The following is a 20,899-nucleotide window of genomic DNA, read 5'->3' on the forward strand; positions in this document are numbered from 1 at the left end:
CCACCTGACCTTCAGCACCACCACAGAAAACCGGAATGGCATCTTCCCAAAGCAGGTTGTGAGAAGTTGACAAGAAGGAAGACGGTCCCCTACCTTCCCTTCTCCTGCACCGGCTGCCCAGGTAGCCACAGTCGCTGATGCATGCTGGTGGGAGCCAGAGGCCTCTGTGGTAGGTGGTTCGGATGCCCATATGGTGTGGCACATTGTGTTGCTTTCTCTACTGAGTCACTCTGCTTGTGTGTGCTGCCATTTACATCCTGACAGTCCTCATGTCCTTGAATGCTTAAGACACAGGAAGACCATTGGCAGAACCCAACACAGATCCTGCCTTTTATCACCCATTGACCTTGGGCAAGTCCCTCGAGGCTCGAAAGGACTGTTAGGAGTCAAAGAAAGATACTCACAGAGCACCCTCCAGGATGGCTAGGGTTAAGTAAGAAAAGACTGAGGTGCTGACCGTCCTGCTGGCACAGGCACAGAGCACTTGTTTTGTCTGGTAGCCATCCCCACAAGTCCAGACGCCCGCAGAAGGTATAGGTGGCCTTCACTGCAATTTGATTCCAGTCCAGATTAAGACTCTTCATTCTGCAAACCCCAGAAGAATGTAAAGCCTGTAAGAGGCAGAGGGACTGCTGGATGTGGGCTGCACTTCAAGTCTTGGCTAATTTATTGTGTTCGGTTGTAGGCCCTGCATTTTAAGAGGGATATTAGCATCTGGAACAGGGCCAGAAAGGAACAACTGGGCTGGTAAACAAACTTGAAATTGACCTATAAGGAATAATTAAGGACTCTGGGTGTTTGGCTGAGAGAAGATTTAGGCAAAAGGGACCAGTGTGCTGGGCTGTTGTGGGGAAGCAGGGACCTGACTTAATGAAACAATGGTCTGGAAGTCTTTTTCTATTTTTCCAGGCACTGAGCTAAGCCGTTTGCAAATATTAGCTATTTTTCTTCTGCAAGATGCTCTGTGAGGTATGTGTTTGTATTCCTGTTGTAGAAGGAGGTGACTAAGCTTCAGGAGGCAGAAAGTGATGTGGCAGGAAGGTACATGGCCTGTAGGTGGCAGGATAGGAGCAGGGCCAGACAGTGTGTGTGTGTGTGTGTGTGTGTGTGTGTGTGTGTGTGTGTGTGTGTGTGTGTGTGTATTTATATGTGTGTGTTCTCACACACAGGTGTGAGTTCACATATGTGCCAGTATATGTGGAGGCCCGAGGTCAGCCTCAGTCACCGTTCCTCAGGCATTATCTACCTTGTTGTTTTGAGACAGGGTCTCATTGGCCTGGAGTTCAACCAGTGGGTAAGTCTAGCTGGCCAGTGAGCCTCAAGGATCTGCTTTTCTCGGCCTCTTCAGCGCCGAGACTCCAAGTGTGTGCCGTCGTGCAGGGCTTTTTACGGGTTGTCTGCACCACACCCTGGGCCCCTGTGCTCTTGCAATAGGCGCATCACTGACTGAGCTCTCTCCCCAGCCCTGAGGGTTCTGCTTCTGGAGTTTCCCGTAGGCTTGTTCCAAGCAACCAGGCAAGGCGAGCGGCGCTTTCAGAGTGGGCTGCTTCATGCACGTGAGGATGGGCTATTCTGACCCTCAGAGCTTTCTTGTGATGGAAGAGGCTGCCTGAGACAGGGTGAGTTTCTGGCCAATGTTCAAGCAGAAGCTGGAATTTTCCTTGGCCCTGTGATCTACGGGGCACAGCTGAGCTGGTGGGTGCTGGGACCAGGACTCTGCTATGCACTTGTGTATTTTTTCTAATCAATTAATTAAAAATGACTTTTTTGAGGGACTGGAGAGATGGGTTAGTGGTTAAGAGTGCTTGCTGCTCTTCCAGAGGATCCAGCTTCAACTTCCAGCACCCACATGATGTCTTACAACTGCCTGCAATTCCAGTTCCAGAGAATCACACACTCCTGACCTCCTCAGCCACCAGCACTGATATGTTCATACTGTCTCCCCCTAACTATATGATTAAGAATGAAGTAAATCTTTAAAAAATATAAACTAAAGAGTAAAAAAAGTTTTTGAGACAGAGTCTCAGGTAGCCCATCCTGGCTTCAGACATACTATGTAGCTGAGGATGGCCTTGAACTCTTGACCCTCTTGTCTCAGCCTCTCCAGTACTGGGATTATAGGTGCTTAGTCTGTGTGGTGCTGGGGATCTGACCCAGGGGCCTGTGCATGCTGGGAAAACATTCTACCAACTGAGCTACATCTTCAGCCCTCTTTTATTTTTTATGAGTTTTTTTTTTTTAAATAAAATTTTATTTATGTGTGTGTTTTGCTTGCATGTATGTCTGTGTACCATATGCATGCCTGGTACCCAGGGAGGCCAGAAGAGGGCACTGGGTCCCTTGGAACTGGAGTTACAGATGGATGAGAGCTGCTATGTGGGTAAAGGGACCTTAACTTGGGTCCAAATCTCATGGTGCTAGATAAAGAGGAAACAGCAGCAGTCCGGGGGTGGGGGTGGGGAGAAAGTCTGTCACCAAGTTACCTCCTTCTTTTCCCACTAGACAAGTCTGTGGTTTGGGGTGAGTCCCTTAATTTTCCTTCTCAGGGTCTCTCCTTTCTTCCTGTCTCCTTTTGCGATCATTGAATAGTCTTTTGCGTATATAAAACACCAGATTCTGAGGGATAATGACTTTTCCATATGAACACTTTGAATTGGATTGGATAAGCTGGTCTAAAGGAGTCCCATGTTAGTTAAGATGCTGGCTCTTCTTCCCCAAATGCGGTTGGTCATGGCACCTACTTCATGGGGTTGCTATTAATCAAGAAGTTGTATACCCAGAGTACTTATCTTCTTAGGGTATTAGGAATTGAACCCAGGGCTTTGTATATGCTGAGTAGGTGCTTTACCACTGAGATACAACCATGTCTCCTCACCTGGAAATTTAGAAATTTCCCGACATATGGTAGGCTATAAGCACGTGTTATTTGCTAATGTTACTAATTATAAGAATTCTTACTTAGAGGAATTCTTGTCCATAAGGCAAAGTTGTCATTATAAAGTGAAATTCATGATGATGAGAACAAAATTATCCCATGCCTTTGCAATTTATCTGCACGTCACCAGCAGAAACCTCATTTGATGCTGGGGAATGTTGTTGTGGGAATGAGACATGGAGTCCTAGGCTCTAGTCTGGCCTGGACACTAATCCATTGTGACTTTGGAGAAGGGTCTTTCCCTGTGACCCCAGTTCTCCCTTGGAATGGGAGGCACTAGACTTGAGAGTTCTTTCCCTCTCCAGCTTAGTTTTCATTCCACTCTGCCGTCTCCCCCCTCCTTGACGGTTTTCTGAAATAGCCCTCCATATTGGGTAAGACTCTAGTTACCCTGTTGAGAATGTGTCTTGGCTGTCACTTTCTTCTAAAATATCCAATAAGTCTCGTGTTGGGGGAAATGACTGAGTTGGTAATATGCTTGTCATGCAGGCGTGAGGACGGGAGATGGACTCTGGATCCTATATCAAAAAAGGCTGCATGTTCTGGTGGGTGCTTGTCATCCTAGCCCTGGAGATGGGGAGACATGGGGATCTCTGGGGCTCTCTAGCCAGCCAGCTCACTAGCCTGACTGGTGAGTCCCAGGCCGATGAGAGAGCCTGTCTCAGGGTCCCATAGACTCTGAGGAACTACAACTAAGGTTGTCCTCTGGCCTCCACAGGCATGTGCACACATACCTTCCCCCCAACTCATATGTACACACATACACCAACACATAATAAACAAATTAAAAACCCAAGTCTACAGCATAAGTCTGGCCTTCCATCTTCCAATGACCTTGTTCTTCCAGCTTCGTGATTTCAACGGGGGAAAAATATCTTCTAGTTGCTCAGAAAGATCTCTACAAACATATCACAAGGGCTCTGTATGGTGATATTTTAATTGTACTGAAATGTGATTTTATTTGTATGTTAATAAATAAAGTTGCCTGGGGGTCAGAGCTAATAGCAAGCCTTAGCAGAAGCTGGACGGTGGTGGTGCATGCCTTTAATCCCAGCACTTGGGAGGCAGAGCTAGGTAGATCTCTGTGTGTTCAAGGATACAGCCAGCATGGAGACACATGCCTTTAATCTCAATACCAACCATAGAAGACCTGGAGGTCTGTACAGATGGGCAGTGACGAGGAGGTCATGTGGTTGGGTTTACAACCAATGAGAAGGCAGAACAGAAAGTCAATAAAAAGCACAAACACACAGGAAGTAGGTCTCTTTCTGAGAGGTAGGACAACAGCTACAGTGAAGGGTAAGGTTTTTAGCTCTTAGCTATTGCTCTGACCTCTTGGCTTTCATCTCTGTATTGGCTCTGTGTTTCTTATTTAATAAGACGGTTACATCTACAGCTCAGCCTTTAGGCTCATTTACTCCAGGTGAAGTGCAGTCAGCTCAGTCGTCACCATTTTGTACCTATCTTTCCCCTCTGTGGCTTAGGGTGTCTTTATCCTCATAAGGTATACTCCCGCCTAGATCACCTTTCTCCAAGCTTGTTCTCTCTGGCATTCTCTTCCTTCAAAAACACTTTATTTTCACATTTAAAAGTACTTTGTATTATTGTGAAACATCCAAGCATTGCCGAACTATTTAATGCTAGAAATAAGAGTCCCCCACAGTCTCATTCTCAAGAGATGGTGACTATAAACAGTTTCAGGTCCATATAGCTGCACTCCTCCCTTCACATGAGAACACTTATCCACATTAAAAGATGAAAATTGTTTTCTACCGAATACACTCCTTTGATGCTTGAGTTTTCCTAACCCATTCAATCTCATCCTTTACCTTGGATATTAAAAAGATGTTTTTATTACATTTCCTTTATTTGTTTATGTGTGTGTGTGGAGGTATGTATGGAGGTCAGGGGACAACTTGTGGAATCATTTTTCTCATTCCACCACGTGGGTCCTGGGGATCAAACTCATGGGGTTGGCTTGGCAGCGCGTCTTTACTCACAGAGCCATCTCATTGGTCCCTATCTTGGGTATTTTTGACTTTGCTCCATGGAATGGGATCACTTTGTGCCTCTTTCTGGCCATGTGACATGGGTCTCCTGTCTGCCTTTTAGCCTCCTCATCTGTAGGAAAATATGTTTCCTCCCATCTGCTCGTCTCCCCGTGTTATAGGTACAATGAAAAGAGAGGTATGGGTGAATGAGTAGGCATTTGGGGGCAAACCTTTGTGGACGGAGCTCTGGCCCTTTGTAATGCTGCCAGACTCTGAAGTTATTGTATGTGTGTTATATACCCGTTCTTGCATATGCATGTGTGTATGTGCGTGTGCACATGAGCAGAATGTCTGGTATTTTCCTCAATCACTTCTCCACATTATTTTTTTTTTTTGATACGGGGTCTTCCACTAAACTTGGAGGTCATTAGATTGGCCTGAGTGGTTAGCCAGTGAGCTCTGGGGGTCCTCTTGTCTCTGCCTCCCCTGGGCTGCACACTGCACCCAGCTTTTTATGTACATTGAAGGGATCAAAGTCAGGTCCTCACGTTTGTGCAGCAAACACTTTACCGAGCAAGCCATGGACTCTGAAATTCTCATTTCTCATTTGTCTGTTTAGTTTGTTATTTAAGCCCTTCTAGAAGGAAAGTGTTCTAAGCCCAGGACTTTCCTGTTTGCTCATGTGTTTCTCCATGTAACTTAGAACAATGGCTAGCCTCCAGTGGAAACTGGTATTTTTTTTTTTGCAGAGTGAAGAATTGACCCACTTTCAGCTGAATAGAAGGCCATTGGGAGGGGATAGTCAGAGTGTGAGCAGGCTGAGCCTGGGTGACAGGGCCTAGAACTGTCCACCCTCGTCCTTGGGCTCAGGGTCACTCTTTCCCTTTTATCAGCCCCACTCTCTCTGCATCCATTGGTCCCTGTGAATTAGTCATTTCCCGTGGCCCAGTTTAATTATCCTGAGCCTCATGAAACGATCTTCATTTTTAGACTGTCTCCTCGTCTCCAGACAGCCCGTCGGACTCCTCTGTGCTCCGCTCACTCTTGGCACCTGGCCTTCTTTAAATGGCCGTTGTGTGGCTTTCTTGCTTTGCATGATGTCCAGGTGCTATAGGTAGGACTTACACTTTGTTGGCCACCTCATTCAACAGAAATGGTGATCTGTCAGGGAGGGATTACTATTTCCATGTCACAGAAGAGGACAGTGGTGGCTTCAGAATCCTTGGAACAATCTTGCTCTAAGTCTCACAGCTAACACATGGCATTACCAGGATTCCAGACAAATGAATCTCCAACCCTGGGGTCTCCTGCTAGCCAGCTTAAATGAAGCCTTATGCACGGCAGCTGGAAGGGCCATCATCTTATGTAGTCTCATCTCATCTTAGACATGGAAAACCCAAGACTCAGTTACAACCCCTGTGAAGCAGAGGGCTGGGAGGATAGGTGGCTCAGTAGGCAGAGTGCTTGCCTCACAAGCACGAAGATCTGAGTTTCATCCCCAGAACCCACCTTAAGAAAAAGCTGGGTGTGGGGGCCTGCGTTTATAATCCTAGCACTGAGGAGGTGGAGACAGGAGGATCCCTGGGACTCACTGGCCAGCTAGTCTAGTCTACTTGGGAAGTTGCTAGCCCGTGAGAGACCCTGTCTCAAAAAGAGGATGGATGGTACCTGAGAAACCTCAGAGGCTGTAACCTGGCTTCTATAATACATGTAGACACACACACACACACACACACACACACACACAACACACACACAGAGCAGAGCTTGCTAGTGGAGGAAGACCTGGCTAGCTCTGAACTCCAGACCAGCCAACTTGAGACAGTGGATCCAACCCATCTTTTATTTGCTTTGTTACTGTCTTTCTTCATGTGTCAAAGCCAACAAACCCTTCAAGTCACCCTCTCCAGACATGATGTGACCCTTTTCATTTAGAGACTTTTTTTTTTTTTTTTTTTTTTTTTTTTTTTTTACCAGTAGCTATTTTGGGTTGCAAAGAGGAAGCCACCTCCAATGAAGTCCATGCCTTCTTCACAAATGAAACCATTTCTGCTGAGATCACATGCCTTCAGGGTACTATGGCCATCGAGAAAAACCACCTTACAAAGTTTGTCCTATTCCACGCAAGGGACTTTGCTGCAGGCCTGGGGGCATGCTGGGAAGCAACCTTATCTTATCTGCAATGGCTCACATGTTTGGGGAGGCCCAGAGCTCAGACATGCCCTGGCAGGCTGGGAGGCTAAGGCTGACGACTTCCCACCACTGTGTCAGAGCCAGGACTGGGCCACCACTTTCAAGTCATGCTCTCCCTGTGACTCATTTATTGGAGCAGAAAGGGGTCATGGTGAGACACAGTGGTGCTTCAGGGCTGGCTGGGTGGAACCCGCCAGCTCCTGGGCTTCTGCAGTGACAGGAGGCTGTGAGCAGACACAGAGGGACAGAGCAACAAACACTGTGTGTAATGTACCTGAAGCCACAAGGAGAGCACAGCTCGTGAAGGGCACAAAGGGCTAGTGGAAACCTTGGGAAACACCAAGAAATACAGTGTGTCTTGAGGGGTTTGTAGTCCAGTGTGGAAGCCAGAAGAGCTCCGTACGCAGATAAGCCACTTTGCTTGAATTGAGGGCTGAGGGTAATGCCTCCATTTCCAAAGACTTTAAAAAAAAGATGTATTTTTTACTTTTTGACTTTTATTATTTTTCATTAAGTGTATTTGTCAATGGGTGTTGGGGTGCCCACACAGGCCAAAGTCTCAGATCCCCCTGGAACAGGAGTTACATACAGGTGGTTATGAAACACTTGATGTGGGTGCTGGGATTTGAACTCAGGTCCTTTGGAAGAGTGGTGTGTGATTTTCCAATAGGCTAAGCCATCTCCCCAGCCTGTTTTTCAGGAACATTTGAAAGGAGAATTTAGGCTCAGTTGGTGGTAGGGACAGTGGTTACCCAGGGGATGCCCTTGAAAAAAGTGAAGCTAGAGATGGGTCTTGAGGTATGGGTAGGATCTTGGCCGTGAAGAGGGAATTATTGCCTGTTAAGGGCTTGTGTTCTCTCATGTGAAAGACTTTAAAGTGTTTAGAATGGACTCCAGCCACTATTCCTAGCTTTTAAAATTGTTTTTGAGATGGTATCTCACATAGCTCAGTCTGGCCTGGAACTCATCATGTATCCCAGGCTGACCTGAACTCCCGATCTTTCTGCCTCTACTTGCCTGAGTGCTGGGATGACAAGCTTGGGCTACAAGGCCAAGTTTGTGCAGTGCTGGGGTGAAACTGGAGCTTTGTGATGGCAGGCAGACACTAGACCAACTGAGTTACATCTCCCAGCTCTCTAAAGACAGGAATCTTGAGATGGAGAAAGGATGAGCAGCTGCCAAGATCCTTCATCAAGGAAAGCAGGATCTAAACCACTGCACCCCAGTGCAGGGCTAGCTGTTTTGAGTGCCTCTGAGGGGTGTGCCATTACCAGCTTTATGGACGGGGCTGGGAGGGGGCACTGAGAGTCCAGAGCAGGGACTTATGGACAACTTCAGGTTGGGATTTGGTTTGTGTGATGTAAAGGAGATAGAAATAGAGGTGGGTCAACAATTAATAAATGGGACCTCTCGAAATTGAGAAGCTTTTGCAGGGCAAAAGACACAGTCAATAAGACAAAAAGACAGCCAACAGAATGGGAAAAGATCTTCACCAACCCCACATCTGACAGAGGATTGATCTCCACAGTATATAAAGAACTCAAGAAACTAGACATCAAAATACTGAAACAGTTCCAATTAAAAAATGGGCTAAAGAGCTAAACAGAGAATTCACAAAACAAGAATCACAAATGGCTGAAAGACATTTAAAGAAATGCTCAACATCCTTAATCATCAGAGAAATGCAAATTAAAACGACTCTGAGATACCACCTTACACCTGTCAGAATGGCTATGATCAAAAACACCAATGACAGTCAATGTTGGAGAGGATGTGGAACAAAGGGAACACTCCTCCACCGTTGGTGGGAATGAAAGCTTGTACAACCACTGTGGAAATCAGTATGGCGGTTTCTCAGAAAATTAGGAATTGAACTACCTCAAGACCCAGCCATACCACTCTTGGGCATATACCCAAGGAATGCTGATTTATACCATAAAGATACATGCTCAGCTATGTTCATAGCAGCACTATTTGTAATAGCCAGAACTGGAAACAACCTAGATGCCCATCAATGGAAGAATGGATGAAAAAAATGTGGTACATATACACAATGGAGTACTACTCAGCAGAGAAAAACAATGAAAGCATGAAATTTGCAGGCAAATGGATGGAACTAGAAAAAAAATCATCCTGAGTGAGGTAACTCAAACCCAGAAAGACAGTCATGGTATGTACTCACTCATAAGTGGATTCTAGATATAAAATAAAGAACAATCAGACGACAAAAAAAAAAAAAAACAACAACAACAACAACAAAACAAAAAAACAAAAAGCAACCATATCTTGGCCTGGGGTGATTGCTCAGTGGTTGAAGCACTTGCCACACAAGCATGAAGACCATAGTTCAGATCCCCAGAACCCACATAAATGACGAGTGAGCATGACAGCCCACCTGTAATTGTAGCCTCAAATTCTAGCAAAGACAGGGGCTCCCCATAGCAAGCTAGTTAGCAAAACCAGTCATATCAGTGAGCTATGGGTTTGATTGACAGACTCTGCCTCAGTAAAGAAGGTGAAGCAACTGAGAAGATCCTGACATTTCTAACATAACCCCGGGTCTGTACATGTACCTTCACCTGCTGTGTGCACGAGCATGTATATACTCACACACACCACACACAGGAAAATGAAAAAGGGGAGAATATTTATTGAGAATATACTATTTTATATATTTATTTATAATTTATTTGTAACATAAATATATTAAAATAAATGAAGTGTATGCTTAAAAAAAAGAAATAGAGGTGGGTGCTTAATGGGGCAAGCTGGGAGATTTAAATGTCAGATAAAGACATGGTGTGCTCAAGAGAAAGCCAGCACAGCTCCTGGAACCATGGTGGTCCTGCCCATCACAGACTGTGGGCTTGAGACTAACTCCATCACCGTGTGGCACAAATCGCATCACCATAGCAGGAAAAGGGTTTCTGAAGGCAGACCACTTGCACCTCTGTCTAGGATTGCCTGGTCCAGATTAGGTGGTTCTAGGAAGACTCTAAACTCATCCATACAATGGGATGAGTAGCAGGTTTTGTTTAACATATAGCTCTGAGGAGCCCACAGGCTTCCTCATATTCATCATTGAGAATAAAGCCAGGTACAAATGCACCGATATTTTGGTGACTGTTGTGGTATAAAATTCATTGACAGGCTGGGTATCAAACTGCTAAATGACTCATTCTAGGGAGTAAGATTCCTGTGTGTTGGTCCTCAACATTTCTTCTTTAGTTGCTTCACTCAAACCAATTACAAAGTTTCTAATGTAAAAAGATAAAGGGAATGAAAGTAACCCAGCAGCAGGTCTGCCTCAAAAGTTGATTGCCAGGGACTTAGCGTGCATTGATTTATTTTCCTCCCCTGGCTCTGGCCTGCTAGAGGCACATGGGCAGATGTCTCTGTGTCACATGCTAGGGACAAGTGGCAGAGCCAGGGCGACTCAGGAGGGTCACCTGTGGCACCTGGACACTCAGCCTCCTGGTCCAGAGAGGTTCGGAGGAGACTTTCTCCTGTTTTCTGGCAGCCCTATGGGAGCATGAGGTGAGGTGAGGTGGCCGATGCCTGAGGCAGAACTCTCCAAACTCTTATACAGAAGGTGAGGGTACTCGGTCCCCCATGCTGGGGTTAGACTGTTGGCTGCACAGGCAGTTGGTCTGGGTACAGGGGACCAACAGTTCTTAATATTCTGTTCTTGGGCCAGAGTGTGTGCTGCCCTGTTTGGCCTCTCAATGAGGAACGTGCTCCTGCCATCTAGAAAGCTCTTCCACTCAGGTGATTTGGGGCACACTAGAAAAGGTGTAGTGTGGGGGGGAAACAGCCACATTCTCAGGAAGGACTTAGCCCTTCATGTGGGGCTGGAGGCTAGCGAGCTTCCCCCTGTGGAAGGGATGGAGTTTGGAAACTTGTGTGTGTGTGTGTGTGTATGTGTGTGTGTGTGTGTGTGTGCGCGCGCGCGCGCGCGCTGTGCGTGTCCACACACAGGGCATAGAAATTGTTACTATTTACATCTGCCTGCAAGGAACTGGCTCTTGATTCTTCTGAGAGACAAACTTGCCTCCCCCATCTTCCTCATCTGCATCAGTGTCTCCTGGTGAGTGTGGGAGGATCAAAGGTACGGAATAATTCGGAGTGCTTCCTTCCCTGCCTCTCCTGTCCTCTCTTCTCCTCTCCTCTTGCTCCCTTCTCTTCTCCTCCCCTCCCCTCTTCTTTTATACCTTAGGCTGGTCTGAAATGCACTATGTAGTCCAGGTTAGACTACATATTTCACGGTAATGCTCCTGCCTCAGCTTTCCAAATGCTGGGATTACAGGCATTCTCTCACGTGGTCCCTAGTAGGGAGGTGACGCTACTTAGCATGAGACCCACGACATCTCCCCAGGGATATGGCTATGAGAGATTAAAAAGTCACCGTGGTGATTTATAAGCAAGGAGACCTGGCTTCTCCCAAGCATTACAATGTCTAAAAAAGGGAATGTGTGCATATATCATATGATTAAAACGATTAAGAGGGGCCAGCGAGATGGCTGAGGTGGTGAAATTGTTTACCACTAACCCAACAACTTGAGTCTGACCCATGAGCCCCACATGGTGAACGGAGAGAACAGATTCTTGCATGTTGTCCTATGACCTCTACACCCTGTGCTGTGGCATGTGCACATTTGCATACACCTGTGTGCACACAAAATAAAAAGTATAATTATTTTTAAAAGCAATTAAGAGAAAGGGAAGGAATGGCTACCTGCTAAGAAGAATAAATAGTACAGCTCTGTTAACTCCAAGGCCTGATGGGAAATTCCCAGTTCTCTTCTCCTAAGATTGCCCAGACCCCAGCCTCATTGTGTAGACCACTGTTGGTTTTGAACTCATGTCCCTTCTTTTTCAGCCTCCTCAGTGCTGGGATTACAGGCACACATCACAGCACCCGGCTTTCACAGAAAGGGAGGACTACGTCCTGAATATGTGAACCAGTGTGGTGACTTAGCAGCCAGGGTTTGGACCTTGGCTTTACCTATGATTATCAGCTAGGTTTCTTGCATCACCCAAAGGCCCATGATGGTTCTCCTCTAAACCTCAGTTCTCTCAGCTCTAGAACGGGCATAGGTACCATCGTCCTAAGTATTTTTAAGGCAATTGGATGATCAGGCAGCGTACTCTGCAAACCGAAGTGCTACTGCAGGAGCAGGATGGCTTGCCGCAGTCCTCTGGAGCTGGGGAGGGTTGCGGAATGGAGCACACGGCAATAAACACACACTCTCAAAAGCCAGAAAAACAGAGCAGTGGCTCTCATGGGTATGAGGCAGCAACAGACTCCCTAGAAAGGTGGGCAAGTCAGAGGTGTGTAGAAGGAAGGACATGGTCCTGAGGTCAGAACAATGATGGGATGATGCAGAGCCTTCCGAAACTCTGGGAGTCCCAAGCAAGCGTCCAGTTAATGCGGGTTTGAGAGTATCAGGTGCTCAGGAAGATGGGTGAGTGAGATTTTAAAGAAACCCTATTCTCTGGAGTCAGAAGGGACATCAGATCCACTCCTCCCTCAGTCCCTACTGATGCTCATTGCTGTGCTTTAGGCCTCTGGGGCCAGAATAGCATTCCCATCCCTGGATGCCTCTCTCTGTCTGCATCCTCTCCCAGTGCAGGTCTGGTGTGTGAGTGAGAGCTGATGGTGCACCAGGACTCAGGGACTGCATTGCCATCTCAGGGTGGGGCTGGCTGCCCAGGGAAGGAGCTACCTTCAGGTGTGCTTATGTTCAGGAGAGGGAGCCAGAACTTGCAAGGAATGAAGGGGAACACAGAGGCATCATCGGGGTACACAGGTTTTGCAGACAACACATGGTGAATAAGTTTGGGGAATGATGTATGACTGATGCTTTGGGGAAGCCCTGTCCTCCTGTAAGCAACTTGTTTTTTATTTTCTTTCTTATCTGCAAAGTGAAAGAGCTTCTCCACACATGGCCATCGTGGGGATGACCCAGGGCCTTGATGTCCCCCACTTCCTATTCATGTAAGCCTCTGTGTCGTGAGAGGGCTGGCAGAAAGATGGACTCTCATGCCCCAGATCTCAGAAACTGAATCTCCACAAGACCCTTGGCACTTTCTATGTGCCAGAAGTTTGAAAAACTTCAACTTAACAGCCTTTTTGAGCATTTCAGTCTCTGGTCCCATCCCAGGAGAGCCTGATTCTGTAGTCTGGTTTGAGTATCTGTATTTTACCATTAAAATGTTGCTACTTTGTGGCACTAAGGATTCTACCCGGCATCTCATCCACTGAGCCACTTTCCACCCCCAACTATTTAATTTTTTTTTTTTCCGAGACAGGGTTTCTCTGCATAGCTTTTGCACCTTTCCTGGAACTCACTTTGGAGACCAGGCTGGCCTCAAACTCACAAAGATCCACCTGCCTCTGCCTCCCGAGTGCTGGGATTAAAGGTGTGTGCCACCACCGCCCGGCCGACTATTTAATTTTTAAAACTATCTTTAATTATGTTTGATTGACATATGCAAAGCCATACATAGGTATACAGCAGTGTGTACTTGTGAGGTTATCTCTACCATCAGTCCCCCATGTCTCTCCATCACCTGCAGCATTGACTGGTGCCTCTTCACATGCTATGGTTCAGTAATAAGACACTGTATGTAAGTTTGAACTTCTCGAATTCTTGGGATCCCTCTCCTTGGCAAGCCCTTCTCAACTAGATTTGACAGGTTAGATTCTAGATCTGCTCAGAGCTCATGCTACTTCAGACTCCTTGACTTGGAGGGACAGTGTGACCCCCCCCCCCCGGAGTGAACGGGTGGGAGGTCTGAGGATGTGGCTCCTGAGGATGGGATTGGGCGGGGTGTCCTGTGGGCATCTGCTGCCCACTTCATGGCTGGGATTTCCAATTGTCAGCAGCATCCCGTTAAGACGGTAAACTCATCTAGTAATAGATCCTATGAAACAGGCAGATTCAAAGGCTGAGGGTGGTAATCTAATTGTACTGAATTAGCTTCAGACAATATCAACTTCAGAAAGTCACAAAGGGACCTTTAAACACCATTTCAAAAGCTTTGGTGCCCGGGGCTCCCCTCTTAAGGGATCACATTCCAAAGCCTGGGCTCTGTGTGGCTAAACCCCTCTCCTAGCATCCAGCCACTGTTCCCTTCTAACTGCTGTCTCAATAAGTTGCTGGCACCCCGTTGTGTCTTTGGTTGTGTGTTAGGCTTAACAGGGAATGGGTTTGTGGGAGACAGCTGGAGTTCAGGGCAGAGAGGCCGTAAGTGCCAGGAACAGCAACTGTGACTGGGGCTTTATTTGCGGACTGGCAAATTTTCTGCTAGGTCCTTCTGGTGCCTTCTGAGGCCCGTTTCCTTTCTTAAATGCATTTTTTTTATATATATATATATAACTAAGGTGGCTTCCTTTTAATAATCTTTTGCTACATTGTGTGGGTAGGTTCATTGCCCAATTTAGTTATTATCCCATCTATTTTGAAGAATGAGAAAAATATCATTGAGTATGTGCTCTTGGCTTGATTTAAAGCCCACAAATTTCAGGTGGCAATTTAGGAGTCAGGACAAAAGGGGGGGCGTTGTAAGCATTGTCAGTGTTATCTCTGATCTGCATTCCATTTACTCTTTTGCAGGAAATCACCCACAAACTCTCATAATCTATAGAAGAAGTGGGAAATTCTATATCACCCTGGCAGGTAGATTTGTATTTCCTCTTACACCCTTCTTGTGACCGTCATGATCACTGTGGCAGCCCCTGCACCACTCAGTAAAGATTCCAGAAAGTTCCTAGTTCCCTTGAGCCAGAATTTCTGTGTGCATTAAAGTAAATCTATTCTTCTTTTGCAGTCATAGAGGTTAAATCAAATCTAGTGTTTCCCAATGTGGAGGCCGTGGGTACGTCAGAGGTATGGGCAGTCTTAAGGAGGATTTGGAATCTATCTACTTAAAATGTTTCAAAGACTAGCCAGTGTGTGTTTACCTCTGCCCACACCATATGGACTGACTAGGCAGCCCCACAGGTCCTTACCCCGCTTCATCTTAAGTAAATTCAGCCAGGGGCATTGCTTGTGCTGGGGTGGTTGGGGCTTCTGACAGTCCTGTGTTCTTCTGACTAATGACAATGGGTAGATAAGGCAAGGAGGAACAGCTGAAAAACAGGCTTTATGCGCACACGTTGGGGGGGGGGAACGTTAAACAGAGTTGTTGACAGAAAGTAGAGAACCTTTAACTTTCTCGGATGGTTTTTCAGATGAAGACAGTGGTGGAACAGCATCCCCTCTCACCTCTCTGAACAGTCCTTGGGGTGGGAAGGGAAGACGTTTATCGTCTCTGTCAGTCATCAGGTCCATCTTAGGGGAACTGTTTAAAGAGGGGAGTAGCTGGGTGGGGGTCCTCATTTTTTTTCTGACTTCTGAGTCTGGGAGTCGCTGGGAACAGCTGTTATAATTATTTGGGTAATAGCTGAGATATACCGCAATCACTTTAACCCAGTCTGAACTGTTATGGGAAAGATTGGGAAAAGGTCGTGGCCAACAGGAACAGCTAAAAATAATTTTCGAGAGTGTGATTGGCGGTGTCCTTTCATTTTACAGGTAGGCAAAGTGAGACCCAGAAGGGTTCCAGACTCTTCTCAAGGTCATACTACTATAGTTAAATTCCAGATCCCAGGTCTGCTGCACACTAAACAACCTGCAGAAGAGCCTTGAGATGGGCAGACAGGAGACAGTACCATCCATCTTAAAAATCGTTTTGGTTTCTGCTAGCTGATGAAGGAAATAAAGTTGATGACACCCACATCAGTGTGATGCTGTCATAGGCTCTGTACAGAGGCTGCCCGGAGGCGAGCACCGCAGACCCTCTAATGCAGGAGAAAAAGGTTTCTTCAGGAACGGCATGTGTCCCTGCCGAGTGCCCAGTTTTGAAGTGGACACACAATCACGTAGTTAGTTATAACACCTGGTGAAGGGATGAAGGCAGGGAAGCCACTGCAGCCGGCTCGTCCAGAGCCTTTGTGCAAACGGGGTCCTCTCTTTGTAAAATGAGTGGCTCAGAAGCTGAAGGGAACTCATAAGGGTTGGGTTTAGCCATCCGAGGAGAAAATTAGAGTAGCCCTACAGAAGGAGCCTTGTTATGGCTGTGCCGCAGGAGGAGAGCCGAGTTGACTCTGGAAGTCAGAACCCGTGGCCCATAACTGTTCTGCTTCCTCCACTGCACCGCATAGCTGCGGCCTTTCATAAGGCCATCTCAAAGATAAATTCCCCACGTGTCCTCGGCAGGTCATTCCCAGTTTTGCAAATATGCAGATGTTATGTGCAGATTGATAATTCCATTTATTGGCTTTGGGTCCCTGTCCAAACTGCTCCTTGGGAATAAAAACATGGAATTTCTTTTCTATCTTTCCTAAGTCTCCAGAGGGCAGGCAGGCTGATTGACATTTTGGTTGGCCCCAAGGCAGACTTGCCCTATGGGCTTAGTTCTTTAGGAAAAAAAGTCCCTGGGCCATTTCAGAAACTTCTAGATGTGTTCTGCAGTGCCCCCAAATACAGTGGGCAGGACTCAGGCAGAACATAGCTGTTATCAGGGAGAAAGACCAAGGTGGTTGTCTACCCTTCCTGGTAAGCTTGGGAACCTTCCCAAGAGTGTCTGTCTCAGGAAAACACTAATTTATCTGTCCATAGTGATAGAGATATTAAACAATGTCTTTTCCATGGTCTTTCTTGTCCTAGAATTGATAGAAACATCTGCATTTCAAAGTTGTGATCAGCTTTCTTGGCAAGTGACTGACACACAGAGTCTAAAATCTCAGCACAAGGTGTCATCTACTGGGATGGGAAATGGAGAAGGTACAGAGGGAAAGGTGGTGATCTTGGGGGAAAACCACTTGGTTCATGTCCCTCTGTGTTCAATCCCTGCTGAAGCACAAGCTAGATCCCTTTCTGTCTCAGCGGGATGTGCTGTGTATTCTCCCAGGGGTTATTTCCCCAGGCAGACTCGACTTTTTCATGATTACGATTAGTGCATCAGAGAAGCTGATTGAAAATTTGGGTTATTTTTATTGTCATTCACAACTTGGGCCATTCTGTCCCTTCTCACTGTACACTGGGTTAGTTTGCAGTGTTTGGAGACATTTTTGTTTGTCATGATCAGGGAGAAAAGATGTGACTGGCACCAGACAGGCTGCTACAATGCACAGGGCAGACGTCATGACAAAGAATTACAAAGATCAAAATGTCAGTAGTGCAGAGGCCGAGAGGCATCATTATAGATCATGTCTGGCTGAGTAATTGAGAAGGCAAGGAATTGTTGGGGTCATACTAGTCCCATCCTTGCTACAAGCCTTTGCCAAGACTCGGGGTGGGGGGAGGATAAAAGCCATGTTCCTTTGGTTTAAAGTTGGGTTGAAAGGAATGCATTTCCAGTGTTAAATAAATAAAGAAAAATTGAAGTTTTAGCCCAAGTGGATATAAGGCCCCAACCTCCAAGCAACACACAGTTTATGTTATTGGATCGCAGGGTGTCATGTATGAAACTTAAGAATGCCAGGCTGTTTACCATGAGAGCAGGAACTTCGGTCACATTGCTTTCATGCATTTGTGGGACATGGCTGATGAACACTGCAGTGTTGCTGGTCTCCTAGGACCCCAGTCTGCCTTGCCAATGCCTCCATTCACTCCCCGCAGTGGTAGCCTGTGAGGCTCCAACACTGCTTACTTCGGTTGTTTTTGTTTGTTTTGCTGTCGATGTTGCTGTTTCTCTGGTTGTGCACAGATGCGATGCAGCAGCACCTTGGGTAGTGCCCTGGTTCCACTCTCCCCCACCCCCTGCCAGATTTTCAATAATTTCAAACAGGTGAGCCACAGGCCTTACTTAACCTAAGAAGGGCCTGGGCCCTGGGAATATACACTGGCTCATCCCAACCCTCAGCCTGCCCCTTGGTGAAAGGGGCTGGTTATTCCCTTGTAACCTGTAAGGGAGCTGCTGGCCTCTGTTTACTCTATGTTCTGAAGCTGTTGTATATGTCTTACCTAAAACTTGAAAGATGAAAATAATATCAGAGATGCAAATACCATTTGAGCAAGGACATCTTGCTTGGTTAACCCTCTCGTGATCCCCTGTGCTTCATTTATCTGGGAAATTGCAGAGGGGGTGAACATTAACTCCTGAAACGAAGCAGCCATTCTCCTGCTTTGATAGTGCCGCAGCACCAGCATGATCTGGATCTCTCTAGTCATGCCTCTTGCTTCCTCACAAACACATCGAGTTCTCGATCATATCTATTGCTGCTTATGTGTGCCTTCACCCATAGAGGGGAAGGGAGACACAAGAGACTCTCTGACGAGCCACCACCAGTTCACTTGAGGAATTAACACAGCGGAGTCTCACCCTTATCTAAGCGATTACAATGCAGACCTTTGAGACTGATTCCTCTTTTTTTATGAAAGCTTATGTCTGGGAGAGGAAAAATCAAGGATTGCATCAAGAAAAAAAGGAATGGGGGTGGGCAGAGTGATAAGGTGCTTCTTGCCTCCCCCCATGAAGTAGGTAAATCTCACAAGGCTCTGGGATGTTGGACTTAAGAAAATACTTGACTATTTACATTCTAAGCTGTGACTGGGACAGTGGCATGCTAAAGAAGTATTTTAAGAAGGTATTAAAAGCTTTAACAGTGGGTAACCCTGGGAAGGGAGGGGTTGTCTTGTCTTCATCATCTTGAGAGAAAAAAACACAAAGAGAGACTCAAATTCAGAAACTGTCACTTGGGAGAGGAGGCCTCATCCATATCACCAGCCAGTGGATTAGTCAAACCAACAACTCTTGGCAGTGTAATAAAATCACGATTATGTGCTGTTTTACGATCAGAGAGGATCTTATTTGGTAGTCATATAGTTTTTTAGAACAACCGGATTGTTTTTTTTTTTTCTTTCCTCAAATGCCTATTAACTCACTACAGTGGTAAAACACGAGAAGCAGACACGCTAGGACGAGGAAGATTAACGATCTCTGCAGAGCCGGGAAGAATATTTTTCAATTCATATAGATGGAATTTGTCATCACCACCTCTGAAGATGGCGTGATTTGCCCACTTACAAAAGGCCTATCTGTTTCAATACTTCCTAAAGACGTGATTTTTCACTTTTCACTTGGACTAACACAAGAACGCTCAGCCTGTACGCAGAGAATTAGGAGTCAATGGATGGGTGTGGGGAGCCCAGCTATGGCAGCAGGGATAGGCATTCATTCATAAATAAGAACTGCCCTTTAGAGCAGGGGAGGGTCGGCTCTAACAGAGTTCAGAAAGAAGTGTGTATCAGGGAGGGATGGAGTCAAAGTTTGAAAGGAAAATGTTTCTCAGTGTCTATGCGTAAATAGGCCTGATCTGCACTCAAGTTAGGGCTTTGCAAGCTGAGGTCATAACTGCGTTATCCCCTAGCTCCAAACCACAGGAACCTTGACACCCCCCCCAGAAAAACAACAAAAAGGGAGACAGAACGCTCTGTTTTGTGTCCAGCCAGTCCAACTGCAACCTTCCGCGTCACCGCTAGTTGTCACTTCGCTCCCAGACGGGAGACCCGGGATTTCCAGCACTGCGGTTTGAGAGAATGCGGTCCCAATTAAACTAAAAAACTCATAAAGCTTCTCCTTAAGTCCTCAGCTGAATGAAGGGTAACGAGCAGAGGGGCCATGGGGCCAGTATCGGGGGGAGTGTAGCAGTCAAATAGACAAACCGCAGGAAACAGGCAAACCGCTGCCGCCGGAGCAGCCACTGTCTGGGACCTACACGCACCAGCCAGACACCCTGCGGGTGGAGGGGAGGGGGGAGGAGGGGAACAGAAAGGCCTTCAGCACACAGCACCCCCTCCCCAACTGATGAGGCCGCGACAGGGTCAGGCTCTTTACTTCACCTGAACCCCATTTGCACATAAGGATAGTCGTGGTCAGTATAGAAAATCGCGTACCTGAAGAATACAATGGTCTCCCAAAGGTAGAATCGCAGAGTGTTGAAGCTGTACATTTTCCAGATTCTTGTGCTGTAAAGTCCACGAGTTATGGGGGTGCAAAATGTTTCCGATGGGCACCCACGAAACCAGAGAGCGCCAATGAGGAAAAATAATCCAGATGTTCAAGGGAGCTGGGAAGTAGAGGGACGAGGTGGCAGAGCCAGGGAGAATTGCAGCCAGGCACAGCTTGGGTACCGCGGACAGCGGCGGCCGTGCAGGTTCAGCACCACGGAGAGCGTCCAGCCCGGCTGCGGGCGGGAAGAGCGCTGCTGGTGCTCAACTCGCTGAAGGCTCCCTGCGGCGCTGGGAGGCACTCTTGGGGGTGGGTATATTTTCTTCTTTTCTTTTCTTTCTTTATTTTTCTCTTTTTAACCCTTATTTTTATGTCGAGAGGGCCAGCTTCATGCAAGCAAGAAATCCGTGAGGATCAGAGCCCTGGCCTCGGACCTTTAGACCCGGCTGGCATCTTCTTTCTGGCCCTGGGCTGGCCTGAGGGGTTTTAGTTTTTTTTTTTTCTTTCTTTCTTTCTTTTGTGTGTGTGTGTGTGTGTGTGTGTGTGTGTGTGTGTGTGTGTGTGTGTGTGTGTGTGTGTGTGTGTGTGGTGCGTGTAGGTGGTGGTGGTGGTGGTGGAGCAGGTGACGGTGCTGGCTTCAGTTAGATGTCGGAGAGTGTGCCAGGCTGGCGCAACACAACCGAGTCCCTGAATCTCGTTCCCCTGCCTCCGTTCCAGTCTGTTGTCGCCTTGTAGTCCGTGTTCGCTGGTCCCCTCCGAATAAGTTGGAATTGCTGCAGGA

At 46.8% G+C, this 20,899-nt stretch overlaps 1 protein-coding gene across 2 annotated transcripts in view; it reads right to left on the reverse strand.

The window, feature by feature from the left end:
* Positions 1-20,668, reverse strand: part of Glra1 (glycine receptor alpha 1) — a 93,367-nt gene extending 72,699 nt beyond the window's left edge. For both annotated transcript variants that reach the window (XM_028880047.2, XM_028880046.2), the window contains exon 1: positions 20,064-20,668. In XM_028880047.2, coding sequence (XP_028735880.1) covers positions 20,064-20,119 — 56 coding nt within the window. In that variant the 5' untranslated portion in view covers positions 20,120-20,668. The remainder of the gene's footprint in view (positions 1-20,063) is intronic.
* Between the last annotated feature and the right edge of the window lie 231 nt (positions 20,669-20,899).

Source organism: Peromyscus leucopus, chromosome 8b (genome assembly GCF_004664715.2).
Source record: "Peromyscus leucopus breed LL Stock chromosome 8b, UCI_PerLeu_2.1, whole genome shotgun sequence".
Taxonomy (NCBI): Eukaryota; Metazoa; Chordata; class Mammalia; order Rodentia; family Cricetidae; genus Peromyscus; species Peromyscus leucopus.